General features: G+C 46.4%; 1 protein-coding gene across 8 annotated transcripts in view; it reads right to left on the reverse strand.

The window, feature by feature from the left end:
- MORC2 (MORC family CW-type zinc finger 2) overlaps nucleotides 1-18815 on the reverse strand; it is a 59664-nt gene that overhangs the window by 21566 nt on the left and 19283 nt on the right. For 4 of the 8 annotated variants that reach the window (XR_004385701.1, XM_032883427.1, XM_032883426.1 and 1 more), the window contains exons 7-25: nucleotides 14239-14398; nucleotides 14016-14127; nucleotides 13392-13517; nucleotides 12517-12596; nucleotides 11712-11794; nucleotides 11076-11161; nucleotides 9512-9652; nucleotides 9272-9426; nucleotides 9031-9159; nucleotides 8405-8510; nucleotides 7958-8090; nucleotides 6736-6810; nucleotides 6272-6652; nucleotides 5544-5675; nucleotides 5024-5078; nucleotides 4463-4604; nucleotides 4108-4335; nucleotides 3925-4018; nucleotides 352-540 (exon numbers count right to left, since the gene is read on the reverse strand). Coding sequence is in view for 6 of the 8 variants with exons in the window: in XM_032883427.1 (XP_032739318.1) it covers nucleotides 352-540; nucleotides 3925-4018; nucleotides 4108-4335; nucleotides 4463-4604; nucleotides 5024-5078; nucleotides 5544-5675; nucleotides 6272-6652; nucleotides 6736-6810; nucleotides 7958-8090; nucleotides 8405-8510; nucleotides 9031-9159; nucleotides 9272-9426; nucleotides 9512-9652; nucleotides 11076-11161; nucleotides 11712-11794; nucleotides 12517-12596; nucleotides 13392-13517; nucleotides 14016-14127; nucleotides 14239-14398 (2607 nt within the window). In the remaining 2 variants the exon portion in view is untranslated. Of the gene's footprint in view, nucleotides 1-165; nucleotides 259-351; nucleotides 541-3924; nucleotides 4019-4107; nucleotides 4336-4462; nucleotides 4605-5023; nucleotides 5079-5543; nucleotides 5676-6271; nucleotides 6653-6735; nucleotides 6811-7957; nucleotides 8091-8404; nucleotides 8511-9030; nucleotides 9160-9271; nucleotides 9427-9511; nucleotides 9653-11075; nucleotides 11162-11711; nucleotides 11795-12516; nucleotides 12597-13391; nucleotides 13518-14015; nucleotides 14128-14238; nucleotides 14399-18815 lie in introns of all 8 variants that reach the window. The other 4 variants (XR_004385702.1, XM_032883429.1, XM_032883425.1 and 1 more) reach the window with 3 other exon arrangements.

Here is an 18815-nt window from a genome sequence, read left to right on the forward strand (position 1 = left end):
TGCCTGGGTGCAGGACCCTACAGGGGCACTCCCCACTTCTGGGCAACCCAATCCCAATCTGGGCGTCATCTGCAAAAGCGAGAACTTCTTTCTGTTTTATGGCTTGGAGGATTCTCAAACCAGGTTGTAAATCAGAATATCTAAATAAGGGCAAAAATCTGATACCGTGGGTCTGGCTGGGATGAGGCCCAGGCAGCCGCACCACCTCCAGCCCTCTTGGTCAGGATGCTGTGCAGCCAGGGTTGGAACCACAGATTCCTGTGAGTGGGGAGAAGGGAGCAGGAGGTGCCCAGGCCCCCCTCCCTGAGACACCAGGTGGTCCAGCTGCAATGAGAGGGCTGCCTGGCTCACCTCCTGCACCTTTTGCAGGAGCGCCACGATGTTGGTCCTCAGCTTCTGCAGCTTCTCCTCTGTCTCTCGGAGCTTTCTCTCAGAAGTGCGCAGGCTCTCCTCGGAGGCCTTGGCCCGTGAGTCAGCACGGCTCTGGTAGGAATGGCAGAGATTCTGGAGTCCCACTTCATACTGCTTGAAGTACTCTTTCTGTAGGGAGGGAACCCAGAGGGTAAGTGCATGAGCTTACAGGAGTCCCCAGGGTCATTCTAAATCGGCACTTGTATCCCCACCCAAATGGCCCAGCACAAGGATGCTCAGTGTGAAGGGATGTCACACACAAGGGACAAGCGGGTTTTCTAGCCCATCTCATGAGGCTGCCATGAGGAGGGAGATAGGATCACCCAATGTGAAGCCCTCAACCCTTGGCAGACAGCAAGCCATTAGTAAATGTGAAGAATGATTCTTCCATTCCAGTTCGCACAAAAAGGACAAGTCTCTCTCCCAGCTCAATCACACCTTTCTAACTTCACCAGTCCTCCTGACAGTCCATCCAAAGTCACACCCCACAATGTTAAGAACCAAAAGTTCTCTTCCAGAAATATTTATCAAACACCCACTAATGCAAATAACCTCCAGATTTGTGCAGTATACTTCTATAAGCAGGATCAGAGCTTTTACTACCTTTCCTAAGTACCCGAAATTTCCAAGATGTGGGGTAGTGATGGTAAACCAGCAGTTTCTCTAGACATGAGGCTTTTCAAACTTTTAAAAGGTAGCAGAACACTTGCTTCAAAAGAAGTATTTTGAATTCGAACATGGAATCTAATTGCAAAAAAATCTGAGCAGTATCTATTTTCAAAGCTCAAATTTATAACATTTACTCCTAAGCCACCAGTAAGAATGTTAAGGTCATTTTGATGAAAATGAGTGGTTCTGGCTGACCACAGCAATCTTATCAACTTGTGTTTATATGCTTCTGTAAAAATGTATGAGCTACCTGCCATTGAGGGGCTCCTGTTTTTAAAAAGCATTACAGGCTCCTGACTGTGGTTTTAAAAAGTGTTACTGGCAAGTACTTAACTGTGTCATTTACCCTACAATTTAGAGAATTATCTTATTAAGCCAAGATGGCAAAGAAATTTGAAGTTTTATGTAAAAAATAATTATGTTGGCAGCACAAAATAAATGTTTGAGCAGACTCCAAAATATTAAAACTCAGTCTATAATGTCTTGAGCCTATGATGTTAGTTTTTTTAAACGCTTTAAACTTTTTATTATAGATTTGCATGGTTATATTATTTTTTAAAAACAGATATATTTAAATCTAATGTTTGCAGGACTCCTGAGGACTTTATGGAACCCTTACTCCAGTATGATAGCAAAAAGGATCTTTTACAGACTGACAAAAACATAATGAACATTAGACTCTGTTGTGTCCCTGACATTAAAAAATTAGTTTGAGTTGTTGTAGACATTACCATCAGCAGACTATAAAGTTGATGCATTGGTCGTATACCTCCTTTTATAAGCACAAGCTAATAGACTCTTTGAGGCTCAGATGCTCCTGGCTGTGTTTCTGGTCTACGCAGCAAAGATCCCACTGCGCTCAGGCTTTGCTCTGAGTCTGGCAACAACTTTAAGCCCAAATCAACAAATCTGACTGACAAGAGGCTGCCAGGCCACCCTAGCCATCCTGTTAGTGGTTTTTTCCTGGGATTTGCAGAGAGCACCCGCAGCCTCAACAAGCGCAAGAGCTGAGGTATGGAGCTTTCTGGGGAAGCAACCAGGAGCTCTGCCATCCTCTAGCTCCCTCTGCCTGCTCCTCCCCTCTCATCTCAGGAAGCAAGGCAGTTCTGGTAGAAGGGCAAGACCCTTGTCCTAAAGAAGAGGTACCTGGGTTCAAATCTGGGTTTTATCACAACAGACTCTTCACCTCTCTGAGCTTGTTTCTTCAACACCTAACCTCTCTTAAAAAAAAAAAAAAAAAAAAATTTGAATGGAGATTAAAAACCCCATCTCTTCCTCTCTGGCAAACCATCAAGCACATAGCTGCCACACAAGGCCCCAACATCTTGAAAATACTAGATTTGCAGTTTCGATTCTAGTTCTATTATCTAGAAACTCCTCCTAGAAAAAAGTATCTACCCCATTCAATGAAGACAACTCCCAGATCCCATCCGCAGGCCTGGCCTTCGCACCCCTTAAGTACCCAGTCCCCAATCTCCACCTGCCCATTGGACATCACCAGAAATGTTGGTGCTGGTGCTTCCAGCCCAACATACATCACAATTCATCACCTCTCTTAACCTCAGCCTCTGTTTTCTCTCCCAGTTAACAGCTTTGTCATCACTTCCCACAGGCCTGAGACATAGAGAAGCACGTGGGCTCTGCCTCCTCCCCCATCACTTGCTTCCAGTCAACAACCTGACATGGCCCTTTCACCCACCAGTTCACTCCCACCACTCTGGCTCAAGTTGCCACTCCCTCACCTCTGACCTTTCACAAGTGGACCTGCCCCCTTGCCCCTGTATCTCCCATCCACCCATCCCACCCACACTACCATGAGAAGTATCCTCTTAGGGCAGGGTCAGCACACTAGAGGCCCAGGCCAAATCAGCCTGCTGCCTGTTTTGTAAATAGAGCTTATATGGAGCACAGCCATATCCACTCATTTACAAATTGTCTACTGCAGCTTTCATGCTGTAATAGTGGAGTTCAGTAGTTACCACAGAGACTATATAACCCCCATAGCTGAAAATATCTGCTAGCTGGCCCTCTACAGAAAGTTTTTTGCCTCTTGTCCTAGCTAGGTTCAGACTGACAAATTCCCCCAACTCAACACTTTTGCTAGCCCTCCATTTTATACAAGGTTTAAGCCACTATGCCTAAGACCAGACATTCAAGATGCACCATATCGTGGCCCTCAGGCTCTCCTCTTCCCGAAGTGCTCCTCACACAGCCTGCTGCCTTAATCTGGGAACTTTCATCATTCTGACCCCTTGCTCACAAAGTCTCCCTGCCTCAAAGTTTCCCTGTCACACAGGCACTTCAGACTGCGGCTCTCTCCCTCCCCAATGCTGCCATAGCCCAATACCTTCTTCCACAGCACTTACGGCTCTCAGTCTCATGTCCAACTACCTGGTAAAAATTTAATCTCTACTGAACCATAAGCCACGTAGGAGGCAGGACGCTATTCTGCTGCTCATTAAGAGCTCCAGCACAGAGCCTGTGCCCCAAGAGCGTAACAACACTCAGTGCTTACTTCCAACACATCTCTACCTCGCTCTAAGGGTCAAGTTTCAGGCATTTTGAGCCCAAGTTCTTCCCTGTTGCCTGGGACAAGTTTACCCCCTTTGCTGGGGTAGAGGAAAAAGGATATACTCATTGTGACATGTCAAACCAGGCCTGCTGCCCCTAAGTGAGGACTCAGCACCAGTCTCTTACAGTAGCGTACAGTTGGCTTCTACATGCCAGTCACAACAAGCTACTGCCAGGAAGAGAGGAGAAAGACATAGCAAGAGCTGGCACTTACAAAAAGCACGAAGCTGAGGGGCCACACAGAATAAAAAAAAAAGGTTAGGCCAAACTCACCAGAGGAAATGATATTAGCTCATCTGAATTCATAGCACTAAGCTCCTTCTTGGAGATGGGGAAACTTGGAGGCAGAAAGTACCGTAAACAATTCCTAAAGAAAGGAGAAGGTGGGAACAAATTCAGAATAGCAAGAAAAAGTGCGGAGCGCCACATTCAGCCCGAGTGGGAAGATACACATACCGGAGGATCTGGACGAGCAGGTCAATGGTCTCGTGGTTGGTGCTCGGGGCAGTGGTGTCAGGCTCTATGCGGATGCAGTCAGAAGTAGAGGGCTCTGCCATGGCTACAGCCTGCTGGGCCACCGCCACCTCCTCCTCCTCCTCCCCGCCCTCCTGCTGTGTATCAGGGCTCTGGTACTCCGGAGAAGGGGGCTTCATCAGCCGCACATCCTCACTGCCTTTCTCCACCCTAGAAGTCACACAGCACTTGTGTCATGTGCATCCCAGATGCCCAGGATGAGCCACCTGCTGGGAGACCAGGGACAGACCTCCCCCTGGCCTGGCCAACTCTGTCAACCTCTGGAAAGGGGTGTTACCAGCGGTCTCTCGGAGTGGTGTCTGTGGGCACGTAGTCGAACTTCACCTTCCACCGTACCACATGTCTGCCCACCTCCACGGCTGTGACACGGCCTGTGTACCACTCCCTGTTCACACGCACCTCCACGTGCAACCCTTTATCTGAGAGAATGGGGATGGAGCAAGAGTCAAAAAACTAACAAAGTTCCCCACTCAGCCAGGGCCACCTTGAGAGAGGCGGTCCCAGGATTTGCAGGGACAAGAACCCCTACATGCTTGGTCATACTTTGCCAGGAACATTGAGCCCAGCCACCCTGGTCTCCTTCCCCATCTGCCAGGAGGGTGCCAAAGAGTGGCAGGATGACAGCCTGCCAGAAGTGCAAGCCAAGAAATCTGTGCTAAAAATACAGATAGGGGTGTGTTATCTTCAGAATTCTTCTCAGGATCAGACTTGGAAGCATTGCTGCACAAGAGCCCAGAGCCAGGAAAACCTTCAAGAGCCTTCGGGATAAGCAGTTGCTGGCAGAGGGGCCCCACTACCCTTTTTCCCCACAGGATGCCACGTACCTCCCCAAACTCACCTTTCTGAGCCCTCTTAAGGTCAGCTGGGTCCTCTTCCCCAGCACTGTCTGAGAGCTGTAAGGAGAAAAGAGTCTATTAGAGGCATCCCCAGTGCCCCAGAAAAGCAGATTTTTAAATGACTGGAACCCAAGGTCATTAGCTGTCACTTCATATTATCTTATATGTGGTCATTTAAATTTCCATGTCTCACCAAGAGCTGCTCTCTAAATCACTAACTTGAGTATCTACCCTTCTGTAACCTTTATAAACAAGACAGTATGCAAAGAAAAGTCACAGACACTGGGAAGCAAAAGGTTTCAAGCCTCCCTGATCTATGTGTGACCTCCAGCCAGTGATAAGAGCCAGAAGCCAGTCTCACTCAGAAGCCTACCTGGCACCATGTTTCTAAGTCATCTGCGTGACTGAGTCCTATAGAGATGAACTGGGTTTCTGGGAGGCTCAAATCACAAAACAGAAATGGAGCTGGTACAGACTGCAATCCTGGGGAAGGACATTCTAACCTCACCTGGGACCACCTACCTCATTCAAGTCCTTCTTTTCTTCCTTCACAGCAAACTTGCCCCGCTTAGACCTCTCTTTCCTCCTCTCAGCCTCTTCCTCAGCTTCTTCTTCGTCAGAGACCCCAAGAGTCCGCTTCCGACCCTGAGTGGTCTACAGCAAGAGGAGAGGGAATATAAGGAGGGCCCCTGTCAGCCCTTGAAGTGCAGGAAGATTCCGCCTGGCCTAAAGGAGCTGTTCCACTCGTATGCTTCTCAGTTCCCCCAGGGCTGAGCCTCCTGACATTACTCAGTATACAGCAACCTCCTGATCCCTGTGCCCACAAGGCCCTTTGCTCAAAGTTGTAGCAGAGTGAGCCTCTCAGTTTATTTCTCCCTTAGCCTGCCTGGCCAGTCAGCTATGACCACCCTGAGACATGCTGACCATTGTAGCCCACCATGGCTGTCACCAAGCTGCCAAACTATACCTATACCATAGAAGCTGGTGGTGGGGACTCAAATTTATGGCAGACCAGAACGTGAAGGGAGCAGTGAGGAGCTCCTTGGACAGGAAATCACCCTGATCTGTGCCCTGACCAGATCAAGTTCCTTCAGCTATTGAGACTCCTCCTCAGGAAACAAGAAGCTTTAGATTTGATGACCTCCACTGAGGCTCCCCCAGTACAGCTTTGACACAGCCTGATTCCATTCCTGATTCCATTCCACACCACTGAGGGTAGACTCGGGGCTGGAAGAGATAAAGCATCTTACTGGGCAGAGTTTACTGGGTGGCTCTGGCTTCTTGACCACTGGAGTCTTGATGGCTTTGGGAGCAGGGACCTCCCGAGGGCTCTTGGAGTTGGGTAGCAGAGATGGTGACGGTGGCTGCACTATAGGGGTGGGCCGGGGCGGAGTCTTAACCGGTGTGTTAGCAGGCTTTCGGGGTGCCTCCGGTGGTTGCAGCACCCTGGATGTACTGGCCTCCTCCCGAGCTGCCAGGGCAGGAGGTTTTGGGGTGCTGCTGATGACAGGAGCCTTTCGGGGCTGGCTGGCTGGCCTGGGAGGTTGCAGGGAAGGGGGTCTGCTCGGGGCATTCTTAATCACAGCAGGTAAAGGAGGTGACCGAGGTCGCTGAGGTCTACGTGCAGGTTCCTGAAAGAGAACAAGAGAGTAAGAACACTGAGCATAGCGTGGGACACCTAAGAAAAAGCCCTTCCCCCTCTCCTGGGCGTTACCTCAGTGGAAGGTCTGGTGGTCACTTCCAAAGGCAATTTCTTCAGGTCAGCTTGGGAGCGGATAGGTGTGGTTTTCTGCACAGCAAACATGATGATGAGGCTGTTTGAATGTCTTGGTACATTCAAGCATACTCTTTGCATCCCTACTATGTGGCTGGGACAGTGTACGTATAAAAAAGAAAACCTAGGCCACAGTCCTACTATTGTAAGACTCCCATTCTCACTGGGGAGACAAAAAATACCCTAAATCATCAGCAAACTACAGGATTTTATGTGATTAATCTAGCAATTGAGAGACCAGGAAAAAGTGTTAATGAACTAAATTCCTATAAAAGAAGCCAGAAAAGGTAAAAAAAAGCCTGATGGAAAAGGTCAGAAAGGATGAGTGGGATTCAGTAGACATAGAGGCAGGCCTAAGACATCCAGATTAGTGTAACATCTGTACATACACTGAAGCCAGAAAAGAAAAAGCTTTTTATAATAAAAATGATAAAGGATTAATACCATAAACATCTCAAAAACCTGACAAATATGAAAAAAATGAGAATAAGCTATCCTAAAAAACAAACTGATGAATAAAAAACTTGTCGAATTTAAAAATATGAAGGAAATTCAAATTATAAGATGCGTATCTTTGCCTAAAATTGCAAAATATTTTAAAATAAATGTACTGCTTGTAAAAAACAGAACTTAATATATCTTCTGGAGAATAACTTGGAAGTAGTTATAAAAAAGCCGTAAGATTCTACAAACCCTCTTACTCTTTCAAATTCACTTCTGAAAAAGTATCTCAAGAAAAGTATGCACTAGGGACGCCTGCGTGGCTCGGATGGTTGAGCAGCTGCCTTCGGCTCAGGTCATGATCCCAGCGTCCTGGGATCGAGTCCCGCATTGGGTTCCTTGCTCAGCAGGGAGCCTGCTTCTCCCTCTGCCTCTGCCTGTCACTCTGTCTGCCTGTGCTCACTCTTGCTCCTCTCTCTCTCTCTGACAAATAAAATCTTAAAAAAAAAAAAAAAAGTATGCACTAAAGAGTATGCGTCATGACACATAATTTCCGTATTTTTATTATAAAATATGTATTTATGTGCACATAGGTAGTCATAAAAAGTTAGGATATGTTAGTTGATGGCAGTTACCTCTCTGATAGGATACTTATTTTCTGACCACATTGGAATACATAAACAAAATAGCTAGCTCTGTCCACTGCCCATGACCCACACACCTGCAGGGCTTCTAGCTTCTCCTGCTGCTGGCGAATTTTCTCTGTCAACTGCTTCTGCTTCTCTTCTTGTGTCTTTAGGTCCTTTCTGAATGTCCCCAGGGGAACCTTCTGCTTCTGTTCAGAAGCCTCACATCTGTAGAAAGAGGGTGTTAGGGAGGTGATGGCAAAACAGGGCCCTAAGTAGGACATGGTCCTTCCTCTTCACCCAACCCATTCTCTCTCTCACCAAAGCAACAACCTCAGGGTTCCCAAATGTACAGAATGAATACTCACTGCAGGACAGACATCTATTCTTATTTCCAGGGCACTTATTATTTGCAGCAAGACAGAGATGTGAGGATATCAGCACTGACCTCAAGATGCACAGCGAGTTATTTACCCAAAGGGTAGAGAGAATACAGTGGGGAGAGAGGAGATACCCACAATCTCGTTAGAGCAAGTGCTCACCGGTCCTGCTCAGGATCAGGGTTCATGGAGCAAACCCAGGTGTCAGGGTAATCTTTTTCCACAGAATTCAGCTGGAAGGGGAGGGTTCGCCACTTCAGACACAAATCTGTGACACAGAAAACACCCCCACAAACATCAGCCTTGCCCCGTAACAATCTTTAGTAAACAGACTCCTCCCACCCAGGCCCAAGGCAAAGATGCCCCCAACTTTCCGTGCAAAGATCTTTACGCTGGCTACAACTAACTCTGCCTTCCTTGCAGAATAGTAATTCTTCTCAGGGATGGTGATTCCAGCAAGAGGAGATATTTTATATCGTGGACTATTCAATGTTCCCAGCCTCTCTCCCTCCTCTAACAGGATCCTGGCTCAATCATCACTCACACCATTAGGAATGTGGCACCAAAGTTAGGCTTGGCAGGTTAGATACCCTCTGCCTCATTCAGGAGGGACAGGTGGACTTGACACAGCCCCAAGGCTGAGCTCCCAGGGCCATCACCAACCAGACTCATCTCCAGTGGGACCCAGAGTCCATGAAAGTCAAGTCAGGAGGCCAGCAAGGGGACAGAGAGAAGAGGATCATGGATTATGGTGAAGAGTCAGAAGGAGGTTCCGACCACCAGCTCACCACACTGGATGGTGGTTGGGATTTCCATAGCTCTCCGACGCTTGTAACGTAGCTCACTGGATGGGGGCTGGTTCCAGTTGGCAGAGAGGTAGCCAAACTCATCCCAGAACTTGATGATTCCCCTCTGGGCTAGAAAGGAAACACCCACACATATTAGGAGCCAGCCTCTTTCTCTTCCTAAATTTACACCCTTGGGCACTAAAGGTCTCCTAAGGTAAGAAGTGAACAGAAAGGGAATTACCAATGGCAATGTCCTTCCAGTACTGTGCCAGATGCTCCCCCATCGCCCGCAGCAGGTGCCGGTACTCCTTGGCATCAGCAAAGTCTTGCTTGTTGTGTGTAGGTTCCAGGACCAGGTAGGGCACGTCAACAACCCCAACAACCCCACCGCATGCCCTGAAGGGAGAAAGAAGACAGTTCTGTCACCCCACTGGCCCACTCACCACCTTGGGCTGAAAAGCTCTTGGTGGGCAATACTCACATGCCTCCTTCAAGCTGTGGGCCTACTTTCTCATACATCTTGATCAGGCGGCTACAGTTATAGATGAACATACCATCCAGGTCCCGGTGTTCAATGTTGACCCCAAAGACAAAATTCAGTTCCTTAGGTTCTTTAAGTGCTCTGAGAAGACACAAGATAAATGTAAGCAGATCAACCAATTAACACACAAACACCATCTTCTTTAAGATATGTGAGCTTAAGCTTAAACTTGAGACACGTTAAGAAATAAATTTTGCACTTCCAGTCAAATGTGTAACCCATCAGACCTGGTAGGGGTATGGTACTGTGCAGTGACTCTGAGCATCCCTAATTAAAAGCATGTGACTGTGGCTGGCTTCTGGTAACAAAACAGGGATGTTAAGATTTAAGTATGAATGGGATACTGTGAAGCTGCTGCAAATCTCTGTGAAGATAGTTACATGGTGGGCTAAACACAAGGTCACACCTAGTCCACTAATATGACAGTAATTAATTTTAAAAAGGTAAAAATTCACTAGAACGATGAACATGTATGTGAGAGAAGAGACCCTCATGTGATGAGTAACAAAATCATGGAGTTGAAAGCGGATTAATAAGCAGTGCACTGACTCAGAAGAATCCGGGAACCTATATGCCTGTGGCAGGAAGGCCAAGAAACAGCAACTTGGGAATTCTAAGACCAGAGTGCCGAGAAGCTCCAGACATAAAATGGGGTATGGAGATAATCTAATGAGCCAGGGCAAGTGCCCATTCTCCAAAACTCAATCTAAAGCATTACTCCATATTTTAACCCGGGATAAAATATTAAGAGTAAATAGTACTAGAAGGAACTAATATAAGGTAGTTTTAAGATGGTATTTCTAAAAATGGTCTGTGTTTTACATAATTAGCATCATATATATGATGTATATACATATAATATATATACTTATATATGATATATATTATTAAATATATATATTTAAAGGATATGTATATATCCTTTAAATGAAAAAGAGAAAAAAGAAAAAATGAAGAGAAAAAAGGAGAGAGAAGGAAGGGAGAGAGAGGAAAAAAAAAGAAAAAACAGAGGGAGGAATGGAAATGGCCAGGAAGGAAGGTCTGGTGTTCTATTCCAGGGATTGGCCCTGCCCTGACTTTTCCTACCTCAGGAGAAAACCTACAATGGGCACTGACAAGCATTTGGGACCACAACATCACTGGCTCTCTCAAAGCAATCTTTGTGATAGAAGAGCAAACTCACAAGGTGGGGAGGATTCCTGGAGCTCTTTAATTGTCAATAATGAGTACAAACGTTACATAATTTTATAAAACCAAAAGCCAGGGACACCTGGGTGGCTCAGTTGGTTAAGCGGCTGCCTACAGCTAGGGTCATGATCCCAGGGTCCTGGGATCAAGCCCTATATATGGGATCCTTGCTCAGCAGGGAGCCTGCTTCTCCCCCTGCCTACTGCTCCCCCTGCTTGTGTGTGTGCTCACTCTTTTCTGACAAATAAATAAATAAATAAATAAATCTATCTATCTTCAAAACAAAAAACCCACAAAAGCCAGCCCTGGCACTCACCGTTGCTTGGCTTCCTTGATCCGCTTCTTGACATCTGCTTCTCTGCGCAGGGTAATGGCTGTGTTCTGGACCTGCCGCAACATCACCTGGAAACATACGTTGGCACCAAGTGAGGGGAGGAGGTGCTGTGGGCCATAGCAGGCAATATTATAACCACCATCTGAAACTTCTGTTTAAATCACATGGATTCAGAACCACACTTAGAGATTTACTTCTTTTCTACAGAAAAACGACCTTAATGGGGACAAACTCAAAAGCTGTACTTTACCTAACCAGGCTGAAATGAAGGAGGAAACACCCCCAACTGAAATAATAGTGTCAGACAGAGGGGTAGAGAACTGCTAAGACCCCTTCAGGTATGTGACCTGGGGCAAGTGACCATCTTCACTTCAATCTCCATTTCTATAAACTGAGAATACGAACAGTGGCCACTCCATATTGTTGTTAGGATGTTGAAATGATTAGCCAAGATTCTGCCATACAGTGTGTTCAATAATGATTACGGAAACATCTTAACATCCCATTTTGCAGCTTTAGGGCGAGGGGTTCACAACTAGCTTGGGGCTGAGCCAGGCCAGCTCTGGGATCCTAATGCCAGAAATGTTAGACAACAGCTGCTTAGATTTGGGACCTTACCCTGGAGTCCCGTGTGAGGTCTCCACCTAGGCGAACTTCTAAGGTCCGAGCTTTGCTCTCTGCCTCCCGTGCCTTCTCCTCAGCTAAAATCCAGAAAAAAACATGATTAAAGAATACAAAGGTTCAAAAACTCTTAAGTCATCCCTCCTGAATCCCACAATGCAGTACCCACTGGGCAAGATGTATGTACACTGTCAAGGAACAGAAGAGCTGCCTCCAACCTCCCTGCCTGGAATGCAGAGTCGGTACAAAAAGGAAAATCCTTTTGTTTGGAGGCCTCAAACAAAACAGGCACTATTTATACTTTAGACGTTTTTTTTTTTAACTTTACAAACGAACCAGAACAGGTCAAAAACTGCCCAAGGCAACCAGAGTTACATCCTCAGCAGGAGCTGGAAGGTATCAAAGTCCTCAGCCAATCACTCTCCACCAAGCTGCCAAGAAGCCCCGTCACCATGAGAAACCTTGAGATTTTTGCCCTGGAGTCAGGAAAACTAATTTCACAAGTATTTGGGCCAAAGGGAAGTGTGAGATTCTTCACTTTGGGCAAATCAAGGAGTTGGTGCTATTTTAGCTAAGTCCCTAAAAATGGCTGATAAAAGTAGAGTCTGGGGGAAAATATGCTGAGAGGATTGGCATGCAAGGAGAGGGGTACAAGAGGAACTAGACCAGTGGTTCAGAAGAGCCTGCCCCTGGGTGCTAGCTAGACAGAGCTTTTTTTGGATCCTGCTTTGGCCAGAAGTATCCCCCAGACAACCCCAACCTGATCCCACCTCCTGCTCAGGGGGCAGGGAGTGCACATTACCAATCCGCGCTACATGCTCAGCTTTCTTCACCTCCTGCTCTGCGCGAGTCTTGAAACGGCTTGATGTGTACTTGTACATCCTGAACAGGGGAAAAAGCAACCTGAAGACCCAAGTAGCAGCAGGGTAGGGCAGCAACCTGTGCAACTCAAGAAGCACCCTGCGTTCCTGCTTCCTTCCAAGCTGCACTATATTCATGATGAGTCAAAAACTTATTTTAGGGCGCCTTGTTGGTTCAGTTCGTTAAGCGACTGCCTTTGGCTCAGGTCATGATCCTGGAATCCCAGTATCAAGTCCCACATAGGCCTCCCTGCTCAGTGGAGAGTCTGCTTCTCTCTCTGACCCTCTCCCATCTCATGCTCTCTCTCACTCTCTCTCAAAAAAAAAAAACCCAACAAAACAAAAAAAACTTAGTTTAGCAAATCCTCAACTCCTTATTCCACTTTCCCCTTGCTCCATCTTTGATAAGCAACCTCACTACTCACCAGAAGTGTCAATAATCCCACAGAAGAAACAAATCTCAGCAATCAGCCAGGGCCTTTGCTCTCTCCTGTGTAGTATCTAAAGGTCCCTTGGCCCTAAAGCTGAGAGGCTCAGTTCACTGTGCCAGGTAGGGTACCCTCCAGGTCATAGAACTCACACTCAGAAAGCTTCAACAATCTTCACAGCTCACCAGCCATCTGTGCCCCCTCCTCAAGACTTAGAAGTTTCTATGCAGTAAATCACAAGGAGCTTAAAGGCCCAAATGCAGTCAACACTGTCAGAGCCTCTTATTATCATCACTCCTACCATCACCCCAACAATGCCCATAAGAAATACAGCCACAGCCCCATTCTCAGCTGAAGGGAACGGCAGACCAGGGTGGGCAGGCCCCTACCTGGGCTTATATAGGCAGCAGGAGAGCCTCTTGGTCTGCACCTTGTGCCCATGGATGAAGATCCGCATCCGGGGATCAATATAGAGCACAGCAGCATAGGCACGGAAGGAGCGCCGCTCTGGCTTCCTAGAGGTGGCAGGAATGGAAGAGTGCTATCACCCACCCACAACCAGCTTGGCCAAAGATATGGCAGGACAGCCTCTCTGCAAACACTCTACCTCATATCCTGGATTTTCTCACCACCCTGAAGGGCTGCTCCCTCAGTGTGGGATGCACACCCCTTAAATCCCCAGCATAGACACTCCACAGACACCTGACCCAGCCCTACCACTGGCCCCACCACAGACCCAGCAAATCCTCCCCCACCCCTAAGGCTGTTTCCAAATCAAGGAGTCCGGGCAAGGGATCATTAATCTTTTCTTTTGGCTTAGCCGTGGAGCTGCTGTCCTATTCGTGCTGCTTGTGGTAAGAAAATATGGAGTGCTCAGCTTCATCAACTCCAATACTGGGAAATTCAGGGAATGAGCTCCCCCTCCCCCTTTCGCTAAACTCACCTCCTGAACTCTCTCCCTGAGAAAATGAACACCAGTTCCAAGACTTCCCTCCCTTCTCAGCCACACTCACGTGCCCTCTGGGGAAGTCTCTGCCATCTGGATATCTCTTGGATTTGAGATTATGTCTAGCTCTGGCTCTCCATTATCCATGAGTTTGAGATTGAAGATGATCACCAGTGTTCCTGGGAAAGAAATCCTCCTTTTGTCCTGCTAGGCACCACCTGCCCATCCCCACACCATTCATGGCTCTGGAGCTCCTAGATTCTAGGGGCTGTAGGCTCAAGCCTACTTACCACTGTCCCCAGGAATCTTCATGAACTGAGTCATTACTTCCTCTTCATTGCGGAAGGGAGAATACTTGTAGATGAGCTCTGTCTCAATGGCAAACTTCTCCACGTTGTCTGTGACAGGTTCCCGGGTCCGAGCATTCCAGGTGGGCAATGGGACTATCACCTTTGGAGAAAGCACAGGCAGACACTGATGGAAGACCCAGAACAGCCTCCCTCAAAATGTACCCCCCATCTTGTCCCTCTCCACAGTGGCTCCACACTGCCCCACTGCCCCACTGCCCCACTGCCCCACTGCCCCAGAGGAGAGATCAGAGGCTCTCTGACTTCTGCCCTTTCCAAGACAGCCTCACAGCACTAGGTCCTCTGGGATATGCTGATTTATGCCCTGGAGGTCTTTGCATAGGCAGTTCCCTGCTTGGGATGGCCCTGGCCATTCTCCTAATTTGGTGTTAATTCTACTCTTTCTACTACTGAAAAGATATTTGTACTTATCTAGTGAATCTGAAGGTACCTATAAACATACAACTCAGCAATTCCACCCCAGAACCTGGCAGTGTGTCCTGTATATATGTACCAGCAACCAATTTAGAATGGATAAATTATACTATCATATATTTATACAACGGAATAGTGTGTAGTAATGACAATGAACAAACTAACAGCTATTAGCATCAACATGGATGGATCTCAAAAACAATGCTATGTGAGGGGCAACTGGTTGGCTCAGTTGGTTAAGTGTCCGACTCTTGATTTTGACTCAGACTATGATTTCAGGGTTGTGAGATCAAGCCCCATGTTGGGCTCTGAGCTGGGCATGAAGCCTGCTGGAGATTCTTTCTTTCCCTACCCCTCCCCCTACTAAAACAAAAACAACAAAAAATTGTTACATGAAAAAGACAAAATAGGAAAAAAATCAATCTTATGGTATGAGCCCACTTACATAAACATAAAATAGACAAAACTAAACTATTCAAGAATGCATACACAACACAGGTGCCAAAACTATAAAGAGAACAAGGAAATAATCATTACAAAAGTTACCTGAAGGTGGTTCCTTCAGAGGTGCAGTAAGGAATACAACTAGTGAGGGGACACACTGGGGGCTTCTAGTATCAGTCTATTAGGACAGCTACGTAGGTGTTCACTTTGTAATTATCCTTTCAACTGTACCTGCATTTTTTTAAAAGATTTTATTTATTTGACAGAGAGAGATCACAAGTAGGCAGAGAGGCAGGCAGAGAGAGAGAGCGGGAAGCAGGCTCCCTGCTGAGCAGAGAGCCTGATGTGGGCCTCGATCCCAGAACCCTGGGATCATGACCTGAGCCGAAGGCAGAGGCTTAACCCACTGAGTCACCCAGGTGCCCTGTACCTGTATTTTAATATACTATTTCATACTATGGAATTTAATCTTATGTTTTTAAAAATCCTACCTTCATCAATTAAACTTCAATAAAACTGGAGGGAAAAAATCCTACTCTTTGTTCTAAAACCCCACCCTCGAGTGCCACACCCTTTAGACATGCTCCTCTCTCAGGCAGCTGCCCAGGAGCCCTGTGGATAGCTGACATTTGATTCCCTCTGTAAAGCAAACCAGTCTCAGCCACCTCGAAGGTTCAAATCAAACAGCCTACTCTGAGAATAAAGGGGTTCTGTATTTTAAGAAGTATCAGGATGATAAACTGTTTTTAAGGGTTCTGAGACATTTTACTGTTTTCTAAGAAGCTTTATTCCTAATGGTATTCATCCCTAGAGCTTGTTTGGACACATTCCTACTCAGTAGAAAATGATCTTATTTTGAAATCTTGGCTGAGTTTGTGCTAGAGTACAATCTAAAATAGTGAACTTCTAAGCACCAAGTAAGGAAAAAACTTCAACCTAGCTTTTTCACCTGAGGAACTGAGTTCCATTTGTGTTCTGTGAATCTATAACTGACTCTGCAACCCCCATTCTTCACAACAGCCCAGGTGACAACAGCATTACTTTAAACAGCATACACTTCCACTGGCACCTATCCCAGTCATCAGAACACTTAATTTCAATGTCACCACTCTCCTAGTTTTCCTCCTACATATCTCCTCATTCCTGTCTCTTGTGCCACCTTGTCCTCTCCCTGGAGAAGAGCATCCCTGAGATCCCAGGTCCTCTTCTCACTGTATACACCCCTTTAGGTGAGCTCATCTGCTACCAAGGATCCCAGAGCCCAGGCCTCTCCAGAAGCTCACGACCCAGACTTAACTTTTCATGTCCAGGGGAACTTACACTCTTCACCAAAGAGCAGGGCGCCACTCACATTCTTTACCAGCTCTAAACAGCCCACATCATGCCCCAGCTGCCACACCAGAAACCTACATCATTCATGATTCTCCTTCCTCTCTCCACTAATCAAACACCAGATTTGTGGGCCTCGCATGTTAAAAGGACCTCCCTGCTTCGGTCCTGCCAAGCCACACACAGCTAGGGAATCTCAACTAGTCTACTCCAACACCTGTCTTTCTCTCCTCTTCTTCCTTTTTTTTTTTTTTTTTTTGAGACCAAGAGTGAGAGCAGGCAAGGAGGGGGAAAGGGAGAGAAAGAATCTAAAGCAGGCTATGCACTGGGCGTAGCCCAATGGAGGCTCAATCTCAGGAGCCTGAGATCTTGACCTGAGGTAAAATCGAGAGTCAGATCCTTAACGTTCTGAGCCACCCAGGTGCCCCACAAAACTGATCTTTTTAAAAGAGAATCTGATACTGCCACACCACCTTTACTTAAAAGATCAAACCTGACCTATCCCTCCCTGCTCTCCAGAGGCCACCACCTTTCTTCAGGTAGCCCCTCTGCCAACTCCGATCCCACAGCTCTCACCAGCCCTCAGGGCCTTCAACAGGCTATTTCCATGGACTTGACCACCCTCCTTTCACTACCCACAGTCCATCAAGAAACATTTCTGAAAACCACAGCCTGGGCAAAAGTTCTCCCGCCCTACCTTCTCCCAGGAACCTGTTCATTCCAGCTACAGCATTTCTCTCACTGCATGTATGATGGATAAACTGACACTGTGCACCAAAAAGGCAAACAAATCCACTGGCTTGCCAAGTAAAGGTGGTAGGAAAAAACAGCCTTTCATTCCCACCATGAACTAATTTGCTATGATTTAAGCTCACATCTAATAGGGCCAGCACAAATTAAATCACAGCTAACTAAGAGAGATTGAAACCCTAACTAAATTCACCTATCTCAGGATTTCTCTCTGCAGACCCTCTCAGTCCCCTCTGTACAACTCTGGCCACCATTTCTCACACATGAAAGGAGAAAGAGTCCAGACTGAGGCTGGGCAGACTAGTCTCTGATTCCCTCTCCGGCGAGGAAGCACATACCTCACCAGACCAGCTCCGTAGATGTCTTAACCACCAGGCCACAAAGAGACTCAACCGAGCATGTGTTTAGCTTAATAATTAACTAATTACTGTAATGTTTTAAAATCAGAATATTCTAGATTCATTAGGACTTCTTTCCAGCATAGCAATGATGAGCTGGGGCTAAGTGTCATCTGTCATTTAGCAAAGAACTTACAATGATGTTTTCAATATACTTTCCTGCTTCATTACCTGCCCAGGCCCCATAGGTATCTGACTTGTACCTTCTGATACAGACAATTAAAGCAACAAATTTCTTAAAAAGGAAAATACAATCATAGCACATTTCACAAAATCACCATCATATGGGAAAGACAGTGCTGCTCCTATTATTAGTTCTTATTACTACTGCAGGTTGTGCTCTCCACCCATAGTCAAGAAGCCAAAACATTCCCCTTGATAAACAACTCTTCATACTGACACCCCACCAGACTAAATTCAGGCTGCAGGTATGGAGAAGCTAAAAATCCAACTCTTGGTTCTTGCCATTTGATGGCCTCATTCTCGGAAACAGGACAACTATTCTCTAAAGCTTTGAAATTTTTTTCTTTATTTTTCATTTTTATTTTTATTAACATATAATGTATTATTTGCCCTAGGGGTACAGGTCTGTGAATCATCAGGCTTAAACATTTCACAGCACTCACCATAGCATATACCCTCCCCCAGGTCTATAACCCAGCTGCCCTATCCCTACACCCCCATCCCCCAGCAACCCTCTGTTTTGTGAGATTAAGAGTCTCTTATGGTTTGTCTCCCTCCTGATCCCATCTTGTTTCATTTTTTCCTTCCCTATGTCAACCCCTGCCCCGCCTGTCAAATTCCTCGTATCAGAGAGATCATATGATAATTGTCTTTCTCTGACTTATTTCGCTCAGCATAATACCCTATAGTTCCATCCACATCATTGCAAATGAGATTTCATTTCTTTTGATGGCTGCACAGTATTCCATTGTGTGTGTGTGTGTGTGTGTGTGTGTGTGTACATACACACACACACATACATACCACATCTTCTTTATCCATTCATCTGTTGATGGACATCTAGGTTCTTTCCATAGTTTGGCTATTGTGGACACTGCTGCTATAAACATTCGGGTGCATGTGCCCCTTCAGATCACTACATTTGTAGCTTTAGGGTAAATACCCTGTAGTGCGATTGCTAGGTTGTAGTGTTAAAACTTT

The sequence above is a fragment of the Lontra canadensis genome, unplaced genomic scaffold (genome assembly GCF_010015895.1).
Source record: "Lontra canadensis isolate GAN:19392208 unplaced genomic scaffold, GSC_riverotter_1.0 scaffold87, whole genome shotgun sequence".
Classification (NCBI taxonomy): Eukaryota; Metazoa; Chordata; class Mammalia; order Carnivora; family Mustelidae; genus Lontra; species Lontra canadensis.